General features: G+C 37.3%; 1 protein-coding gene across 1 annotated transcript; it reads right to left on the reverse strand.

Annotated features, from left to right (window-relative positions):
• Positions 1–498: 498 nt before the first annotated feature.
• rpl21 (ribosomal protein L21) lies at positions 499–11323 on the reverse strand. Its single transcript, XM_062021850.1, has 6 exons — positions 11260–11323; positions 3730–3830; positions 2639–2700; positions 1256–1368; positions 675–825; positions 499–608 (listed from the first exon to the last, which is right to left on the reverse strand). The coding sequence occupies exons 2-6, from the start codon at positions 3794–3796 to the stop codon at positions 519–521; spliced, it is 483 nt and encodes a 160-aa protein (XP_061877834.1). The 5' UTR covers positions 3797–3830; positions 11260–11323; the 3' UTR covers positions 499–518.
• Positions 11324–11765: the final 442 nt, after the last annotated feature.

Consider the following 11765-nt stretch of genomic DNA (forward strand, 5'->3'; position numbering starts at 1 on the left):
GAGTTAGTTAAGTCTACACTTGGTCACAATGTGCTCTAACACAACATTAAGGTTGTACTGCCCTCTAGTGTTAGGACCACTGAGTTAGTTAAGTCTACACTTGGTCACAATGTGCTCTAACACAACATTAAGGTTGTACTGCCCTCTAGTGTTAGGACCACTGAGTTAGTTAAGTCTACACTTGGTCACAATGTGCTCTAACACAACATTCAGGTTGTACTGCCCTCTAGTGTTAGGACCACTGAGTTAGTTAAGTCTACACTTGGTCACAATGTGCTCTAACACAACATTAAGGTTGTACTGCCCTCTTGTGTTAGGACCACTGAGTTAGTTAAGTCTACACTTGGTCACAATGTGCTCTAACACAACATTAAGGTTGTACTGCCCTCTAGTGTTAGGACCACTGAGTTAGTTAAGCCTACACTAGGTCACAATGTGCTCTAAGGTTGTCTACACTAGGTGAGTGCCACATGACAAGCATGGAGGTGTGACATAGAGTGGTGTACAAAGATGTTTATTCAAGCCATGAACTCGTAGGGGATAGGTTCCAGCAGCTGAGGTTTGTTATTCTTGGTGCTGACAAAGTGAGCTTCACGAGGAGGAGCAGGCTGCAGAGAGGAAAGGAGATGTTAGTGGACATGTTACTTGACCTGCACCAACACACATCTGACTACCTGGCGCTTGAGTTCCATCCAGGTGTTGTTCTTCTTGGCCTCCACCTTCTTGCTGTCGTTCTCTCTGACACGCTGCAGGAAACCATCTCTGCTCTTCGAGTGCTTGACGTGCTCAATGCGCACGTTGATCCTCTTGGCCAGGATGTTGCCTCTGTAGGCACAAACACTAATCAAACACTGGGCACACATACAGAGTATTGGTGGTGGAGGCCAGCAGTGACACCAATTCAATGAGTAAAATGATCATTTCAGAATCATACCTGCCCAAAGATGATGTAGATCTTTGGCTGTTGTGTATTGTTACATATTTTGCCCAGATAATTAGGACCATTTCAATGTTGAATTGTTAACTTAGTTATCACATTTGTATTATTGAAGTGTTTAAATTCATATAGTGCAGTTGGAGATGGTATCCAGGCTAGTGTTGTCACCTCACTTGCACTTCAGCTCCACCAGGAGGTGAGAGTGAGGGTGCTGGAGGTCCAAGTGTTGTCCCCCAAGTGAATGACCACAGAGGACCACATGAGTCCACATGGTAAAGTGAAGATGGGGTTCATTGGTGGTGTGTGGCTACTACCTACCTGAGCTTCTTGTTGATGATGACACCAACAGCATGTTGGGTCACGTTGTACACACGACCAGTCTTGCCATGGTAGCATTTATGTGGCATCCCCTTCTGAATGGTGCCCGTGCCCTGGACAACACAACACATCTCTTCATGTAACTCCTTTTAACCATTCCATTCACAATGTCTTTCTTTTTATCGCTGTCAGTCTTTTATTATCAGTATAAGTCTTCTTTGTATGGGTCTTTTTTCTATCAGTATAAGTATTTTTATCAATGTCATTGTATTTTCTATCACTATGTATTTTTTTAATCAGTATGTCTCTTTAATCAGTGTCTTTTTAATCATAAGTCTTTTTTATTATCAGTATAAGTCTATTTTCTATCAGTATGTATTCTTATTGGTGTCAGTCTTTTTATCAGTATAAGTCTTTTTTATGGGTATCATCCTTTTTCTATCATAAGTCTTCTTTTTATGGGTATTAGTCTTTTTTTTAATTAGTAAATGTCTTCTTTTTATGAGCATTAGTCTTTTTTTATTGGTATTTGTCTTTTTATCGGTATCTGTCTTTTTTCAATCTGTATGTATTCTTATCGGTTTTAGTCTTTTTATCAGTATAAATCTTTTTTATGGGTATCAGCCTTTTTCTATGAGCATTAGTCTTTTTTTTATCGGTATCAGTCTTTTTTCAATCAGTTTATTTTCTATCAGTATGTCTTTAATCTGTGTCTTTTTTAATATCAGTATAAGTCTATTTTATCGTTAGCCTTTTTCTATCAGTATGCCTTTCTTTTATTGGTATCAGTCTTTATTTTATCATTCTGTCTTTTTATCAGTATAAGTCTTCTATCGTTATCAGCCTTTTTCTATAAGTATAAGTCTTTTTTTTATTGGTATCATTTTTTTTTTATATCAGTATGTCTTCTTTTTATCAGTACAAGTTTTTTTATTCAGGGTTAGAGGGTTTAGGGTTAGAGTTAGGGTTTTGAGTGTGACCCTAACCCTAACACTGATGTTTGTTCTCATATCTTGCCACTTAATAGTCATCATCTGGCGTAGTCATGGCTGTTGAAACCTTTCAAGTGCTGTCCATGCCTCTGAAGCATATAGCCAAGTTGTTAGAACAATTGCTTCTTCTAAAACAATGCTGGATTGACACCTATTTTAGGCAAGGCAAACTTGTCGAGCACAGATCCATGTAGTTGAATCTAAGAAACATCAATCCAAACATTGATTAATAGGACTAGATCTGACTAATCTAAGTCTATGAGCACAAACTGATGAAGCCTAATCGGATGAGACAAACCAAGCAGTCCAGTTGCTATCGATTGAACGCCCTGAGATGACAATGACAACCTTCATAGACACCTATTAATCGTCCCTTACCACCTTTGCTTACCTTGATGTCAACAATGTCGCCCTTCTTGTAGATACGCATGTAAGTGGACAGAGGAATGGGGCCTGTGGAGGTAATGCAGATGAAATGTGTGCACATATGTTGCATGCATCATCAACATGATACTCAGACATCTTCTAAGGGTACGCAGCATGGAGCGCTACTGCCTACTGGCGCTGACGAGATGCAGGGCCGCCATCTTGGAGTGGTGATCCGCTCCACTCAGTGCAATTCATTTGGCAGGAGCAATGAACTGTCAGCGCATTTAATTCATCTTACCTCACTGAATACCACTGATTTCCACATGCTTTTTTGTCATACGTGTAGCTATGATAAAGGACACATGTTTTATTATTCACAGTTTGCTTAACAGTAATAGAATATTCTTATATGCTATAAGTGACCAGACGTCCCTGATCAAAACTGGGAATATAATCCCAGAGAAGGGTCAGCTATTTTTAAATTAAAGAAACAATGATTAGGTTATATATATATATGCTACATAAACAATGTATGAATACAAATTAGATATCTATATATCTTAGGGACTTATAGACTGTATCTCTGTTGCTGCAGCAGCAGAGAGTTTATTCTGTCTTGACACTTTGTATTGATATTTTCTATAACATTCTTCCCTTAAATGATCACGTTTACAGTGATTGTTTTATATGTGGCTTTGGATAAAAGCGTCTGCCAAATACTTAAACATGAACATATATATTTAATTGACAAGCAATTCTATTATGGTCATACTGGCGGCTACGATTTCAGTACTATTGAAGATATTTGCTCCTTCTCAACTCTGTGGTAATATTATCAACTCTGTGGTAATATTATTTTCACAAAATACAACCAATAGTACGTTTTTGTTAAAAATCTTACTTGTGAAAAGTAATCCCCCAATTCCTATTTTCAACAGTCCGCTCATTTGAGCAGGAAAACGCTGAACACCATCTCTGTTTTCTACCTGTCAACTGCCAGTTTAGGCTGCTCGCCGGCTCCTCATCACCACTTCAAGATGGCGGCCCAATTTCTCGCGTGACAGCAGCCAATGCTGCGTCTACTTATAAGATGTCTATGATGATACTACTCACCATGCTTGCGGAATGGTCTGCTGAACATGTACCTGGTCCCCCTCCTCTTGCCTCTGGTGTTCGTCATGATGCCAAGTTACTGTACGAGCAATGCCAAATGTCTGGAACAACACACACCTATCTTGTCAAGGTCATCCTTCTCAAACAGAGCGAGAATTGACATAGGGCTGGGCGATATATGGAATATACTGGATATATCGCGGGTTTGTCTCTGTGCGATGTATAAAATGACTATATGGTGATATTGGAGTATATGTTCTCACAGTTGCTTTTAGCTGCGGGCATTACACTACAGGCTCTTCTCACTCTTTCAAGTCTCTCCTCACAGAGACTTAAAACAAGCGCACCTTCTTACAAACGTCACATACTGTCGCGTCATACGCCCTCGCTGAGCGGAGAGGTAGCAGCATGGGTAACATTAGCTGTGATGCTAGCGGAGTGGTAATATGAGAGAAAGAAGGTGCGAATCTGGTAACTAATGAAGAAATAATTAATTCCTAAGAAAAACAGCAGGGGGTCCATCGTCTGGCGGTGGTTTGGCTTCAAGCGGGAAGATGTTGAACAGACAACCGTAATATGTCAAGTATGTGGCAAAAGCGTTGTTACAAAAAGTAGCAGCACTGCTAATTTGTAGCATCATTTGAAAAGTCACCCGCTAGAGAATGAAGAGTGCTTGAAACTCTGCATGTCAACATCTCCGTTCAGTGCCACACCCACAAAATGCCCAAGCAACCATTTCCACATCAACACCGTATGAAAAAACGTGTCAACAGAATGAGATAACGTCCGCAGGAACCTACCACATAGTGAAGGACATACACTATTTGATTTCCTATTATGCAGCTCATTTTTATTTGACACTTATTGAAATATCTTGTGTGACATCATGCACAAAAGTGCACTTTATTTGTTTTTAACTATTGCAGTGGTGTTCTGTACAAAAAGTGCACTTTAATTTAGTGTTGTTTTGATACGTCATCTTAGTGACATCATGCACAAAAGTGCACTAATAGCTTGTTTTAAACCATTGTAGTGGCGTTCTGTACAAAAAGTGCACTTTAATTAAGTGTTGTTTTGATTGTCATCTTAGTGACATCATGCACAAAAAGTGCACTAATAGCTTGTTTTAAAATGTCTGACAATCTTGCACTTTCTGTTTTAAAATGACATGAATGTTTGTGCCACTGCTTAATAACTGTTTAATAAATACACTTTTGCTAAATTGACTTAGTTGTGATTTCCCTCTCTGCATGAAAGTTTAAAAGTAGCATATATTAATGCAGTATGAAGAAAAATGTTTTAATGTAGACACACAGAATCATCATACTGCTGTGATTATATGCATCAAGTGTTCATTCCACTAAGGCAAAATATCCACGTATATATGGTGTATGGTGACATGGACTAAATATATCCACGTATATATGGTGTATGGTGACATGGACTAAATATATCCACATATATATGGTGTATGGTGACATGGACTAAACATATCCACATATATATGGTGTATGGTGACATGGACTAAACATATCCACGTATATATGGTGTATCGTGACATGGACTAAACATATCCACATATATATGGTGTATGGTGACATGGACTAAACATATCCACATATATATGGTGTATGGTGACATGGACTAAACATATCCACATATATATGGTGTATGGTGACATGGACTAAACATATCCACATATATATGGTGTATGGTGACATGGACTAAACATATCCACATATATATGGTGTATGGTGACATGGACTAAATATATCCACATATATATGGTGTATGGTGACATGGACTAAACATATCCACATATATATGGTGTATGGTGACATGGACTAAACATATCCACATATATATGGTGTATGGTGACATGGACTAAACATATCCACATATATATGGTGTATCGTGACATGGACTAAACATATCCACATATATATGGTGTATCGTGACATGGACTAAACATATCCACATATATATGGTGTATTGTGACATGGACTAAACATATCCACATATATATGGTGTATGGTGACATGGACTAAACATATCCACATATATATGGTGTATGGTGACATGGACTAAACATATCCACATATATATGGTGTATGGTGACATGGACTAAATATATCCACATATATATGGTGTATGGTGACATGGACTAAACATATCCACATATATATGGTGTATGGTGACATGGACTAAACATATCCACATATATATGGTGTATGGTGACATGGACTAAACATATCCACATATATATGGTGTATCGTGACATGGACTAAACATATCCACATATATATGGTGTATCGTGACATGGACTAAACATATCCACATATATATGGTGTATTGTGACATGGACTAAACATATCCACATATATATGGTGTATGGTGACATGGACTAAACATATCCACATATATATGGTGTATCGTGACATGGACTAAACATATCCACATATATATGGTGTATGGTGACATGGACTAAACATATCCACATATATATGGTGTATGGTGACATGGACTAAACATATCCACATATATATGGTGTATGGTGACATGGACTAAACATATCCACATATATATGGTGTATGGTGACATGGACTAAACATATCCACATATATATGGTGTATGGTGACATGGACTAAACATATCCACATATATATGGTGTATCGTGACATGGACTAAACATATCCACATATATATGGTGTATCGTGACATGGACTAAACATATCCACATATATATGGTGTATTGTGACATGGACTAAACATATCCACATATATATGGTGTATGGTGACATGGACTAAACATATCCACATATATATGGTGTATCGTGACATGGACTAAACATATCCACATATATATGGTGTATGGTGACATGGACTAAACATATCCACATATATATGGTGTATGGTGACATGGACTAAACATATCCACATATATATGGTGTATGGTGACATGGACTAAACATATCCACATATATATGGTGTATGGTGACATGGACTAAACATATCCACATATATATGGTGTATGGTGACATGGACTAAACATATCCACATATATATGGTGTATGGTGACATGGACTAAACATATCCACATATATATGGTGTATGGTGACATGGACTAAACATATCCACATATATATGGTGTATTGTGACATGGACTAAACATATCCACATATATATGGTGTATCGTGACATGGACTAAACATATCCACATATATATGGTGTATCGTGACATGGACTAAACATATCCACATATATATGGTGTATGGTGACATGGACTAAACATATCCACATATATATGGTGTATGGTGACATGGACTAAATATATCCACATATATATGGTGTATGGTGACATGGACTAAACATATCCACATATATATGGTGTATGGTGACATGGACTAAACATATCCACATATATATGGTGTATGGTGACATGGACTAAACATATCCACATATATATGGTGTATCGTGACATGGACTAAACATATCCACATATATATGGTGTATGGTGACATGGACTAAACATATCCACATATATATGGTGTATGGTGACATGGACTAAACATATCCACATATATATGGTGTATTGTGACATGGACTAAACATATCCACATATATATGGTGTATCGTGACATGGACTAAACATATCCACATATATATGGTGTATTGTGACATGGACTAAACATATCCACATATATATGGTGTATCGTGACATGGACTAAACATATCCACATATATATGGTGTATGGTGACATGGACTAAACATATCCACATATATATGGTGTATCGTGACATGGACTAAACATATCCACATATATATGGTGTATCGTGACATGGACTAAACATATCCACATATATATGGTGTATGGTGACATGGACTAAATATATCCACATATATATGGTGTATGGTGACATGGACTAAACATATCCACATATATATGGTGTATGGTGACATGGACTAAACATATCCACATATATATGGTGTATGGTGACATGGACTAAACATATCCACATATATAAGGTGTATCGTGACATGGACTAAACATATCCACATATATATGGTGTATCGTGACATGGACTAAACATATCCACATATATATGGTGTATCGTGACATGGACTAAACATATCCACATATATATGGTGTATGGTGACATGGACTAAACATATCCACATATATATGGTGTATGGTGACATGGACTAAACATATCCACATATATATGGTGTATGGTGACATGGACTAAACATATCCACATATATATGGTGTATCGTGACATGGACTAAACATATCCACATATATATGGTGTATGGTGACATGGACTAAACATATCCACATATATATGGTGTATGGTGACATGGACTAAACATATCCACATATATATGGTGTATGGTGACATGGACTAAACATATCCACATATATAAGGTGTATCGTGACATGGACTAAACATATCCACATATATATGGTGTATGGTGACATGGACTAAACATATCCACTTATATATGGTGTATCGTGACATGGATTAAACATATCCACATATATATGGTGTATCGTGACATGGACTAAACATATCCACATATATATGGTGTATCGTGACATGGATTAAACATATCCACATATATATGGTGTATGGTGACATGGACTAAACATATCCACATATATATGGTGTATCGTGACATGGACTAAACATATCCACATATATATGGTGTATCGTGACATGGACTAAACATATCCACATATATATGGTGTATTGTGACATGGACTAAACATATCCACATATATATGGTGTATCGTGACATGGACTAAACATATCCACATATATATGGTGTATGGTGACATGGACTAAACATATCCACATATATATGGTGTATGGTGACATGGACTAAACATATCCACATATATATGGTGTATGGTGACATGGACTAAACATATCCACATATATATGGTGTATGGTGACATGGACTAAACATATCCACATATATATGGTGTATGGTGACATGGACTAAACATATCCACATATATATGGTGTATGGTGACATGGACTAAACATATCCACATATATATGGTGTATGGTGACATGGACTAAACATATCCACATATATATGGTGTATCGTGACATGGACTAAACATATCCACATATATATGGTGTATGGTGACATGGACTAAACATATCCACATATATATGGTGTATCGTGACATGGACTAAACATATCCACATATATATGGTGTATCGTGACATGGACTAAACATATCCACATATATATGGTGTATGGTGACATGGACTAAATATATCCACATATATATGGTGTATCATGACATGGACTAAACATATCCACATATATATGGTGTATGGTGACATGGACTAAACATATCCACATATATATGGTGTATGGTGACATGGACTAAACATATCCACATATATAAGGTGTATCGTGACATGGACTAAACATATCCACATATATATGGTGTATCGTGACATGGACTAAACATATCCACATATATATGGTGTATGGTGACATGGACTAAACATATCCACATATATAAGGTGTATCGTGACATGGACTAAACATATCCACATATATATGGTGTATCGTGACATGGACTAAACATATCCACATATATATGGTGTATGGTGACATGGACTAAACATATCCACATATATATGGTGTATCGTGACATGGACTAAACATATCCACATATATATGGTGTATGGTGACATGGACTAAACATATCCACATATATATGGTGTATGGTGACATGGACTAAACATATCCACATATATATGGTGTATCGTGACATGGACTAAACATATCCACATATATATGGTGTATGGTGACATGGACTAAACATATCCACTTATATATGGTGTATGGTGACATGGACTAAACATATCCACATATATATGGTGTATGGTGACATGGATTAAACATATCCACATATATATGGTGTATGGTGACATGGACTAAACATATCCACATATATATGGTGTATCGTGACATGGACTAAACATATCCACATATATATGGTGTATCGTGACATGGACTAAACATATCCACATATATATGGTGTATGGTGACATGGACTAAACATATCCACATATATATGGTGTATCGTGACATGGACTAAACATATCCACATATATATGGTGTATTGTGACATGGACTAAACATATCCACATATATATGGTGTATCGTGACATGGACTAAACATATCCACATATATATGGTGTATCGTGACATGGACTAAACATATCCACATATATATGGTGTATCGTGACATGGACTAAACATATCCACATATATATGGTGTATCGTGACATGGACTAAACATATCCACATATATATGGTGTATCGTGACATGGACTAAACATATCCACATATATATGGTGTATCGTGACATGGACTAAACATATCCACATATATATGGTGTATCGTGACATGGACTAAACATATCCACATATATATGGTGTATCGTGACATGGACTAAACATATCCACATATATATGGTGTATGGTGACATGGACTAAACATATCCACATATATATGGTGTATGGTGACATGGACTAAACATATCCACATATATATGGTGTATGGTGACATGGACTAAACATATCCACATATATATGGTGTATGGTGACATGGACTAAACATATCCACATATATATGGTGTATGGTGACATGGACTAAACATATCCACATATATATGGTGTATGGTGACATGGACTAAACATATCCACATATATATGGTGTATGGTGACATGGACTAAACATATCCACATATATATGGTGTATGGTGACATGGACTAAACATATCCACATATATATGGTGTATGGTGACATGGACTAAACATATCCACATATATATGGTGTATGGTGACATGGACTAAACATATCCACATATATATGGTGTATGGTGGCATGGACTAAACATATCCACATATATATGGTGTATGGTGACATGGACTAAACATATCCACATATATATGGTGTATGGTGGCATGGACTAAACATATCCACATATATATGGTGTATGGTGACATGGACTAAACATATCCACATATATATGGTGTATGGTGACATGGACTAAACATATATATGGTGTATGGTGGCATGGACTAAACATATGGATATATGAATAAAAGGCCATATCGCCCAGCCGTAAATTGAGACTTGAATCACGTTGGGTGTGCAGCTAATGCTAACAACTAGCTAGCTAGACACACTAATTAAACGTGTTAGAAGTTAACTTGTCAAACAAATCAAGCATGTAAATGTTACAACAAAGTGTCAAATGCTTCTTGTTGCTCCAATATTGACAGAAGTGATGATATTGATCATTTTGTCCCGAGGCCCACGTGGAAAGCCACGCCGCTCAACGGCTCACATTAGCGGAACGGACCACTCTTTTCGGGGCAAATTCATAAGGATTTCAAAGCACTGTGGCACAAGGAAGGTGTTGTAGCACATGTATGAGTGTAAATAGCAGATATTAAAGCGCTATTTGTGGTTTGAAGGAGAGAAGATCTTACCCCCGGTGTGAACAAGATGGCGGGTGTTGCGGAAAGGGAGATGGAAGGCCCTCAAACCCCGCCTTGTTGCCTTGTTGGGCTGTGACGCTGCCTAATACATTGCCTGAAGAAAAAGCCATTGACGGTGAGGCTGCCTAATACATTGCCTGAAGAAAAAGCCATTGAAGGTGAGTGGCTGTCCCAGAATCAGTTTATCGCCTGTAGAGCGCGACTCAACATGGGAACGTGAACTGATTTTAAGCATAGACATCTTATAAGTAAATGCAGCATTGGCTGCTGTGACGCGAGAAATTCGGCCGCCATCTTGAAGTGGTGATGCGGAGCAGGCGAGCAGCCTAAACTGACAGTTGACAGGTAGAAAACAAAGATGGTGTTCAGCGTTTTCCTGCTCAAATGAGCGGACTGTTGAAAATAAGAATCGGGGGATTACTTTTCACGAGTAAGATTTAACATTAACGTACTATTGGTTGTATTTTGTGAAAATAATATCACCACAGAGTTGAGAT

This window comes from Entelurus aequoreus, linkage group LG15 (assembly GCF_033978785.1).
Source record: "Entelurus aequoreus isolate RoL-2023_Sb linkage group LG15, RoL_Eaeq_v1.1, whole genome shotgun sequence".
NCBI classification, from domain to species: Eukaryota; Metazoa; Chordata; class Actinopteri; order Syngnathiformes; family Syngnathidae; genus Entelurus; species Entelurus aequoreus.

Coding starts and splice junctions, on each gene's coding strand:
- rpl21 (XM_062021850.1), bottom strand. CDS start 3,796: ATGACGAACACCAGAGGCAAGAGGAGGGGGACCAGGTACATGTTCAGC. Junction 2,701..3,729: donor CAGACCATTCCGCAAGCATG/GTGAGTAGTATC, acceptor TTACCTCCACAG/GCCCCATTCCTCTGTCCACT. Junction 609..674: donor GGATGGAACTCAAGCGCCAG/GTAGTCAGATGT, acceptor TCCTCTCTGCAG/CCTGCTCCTCCTCGTGAAGC.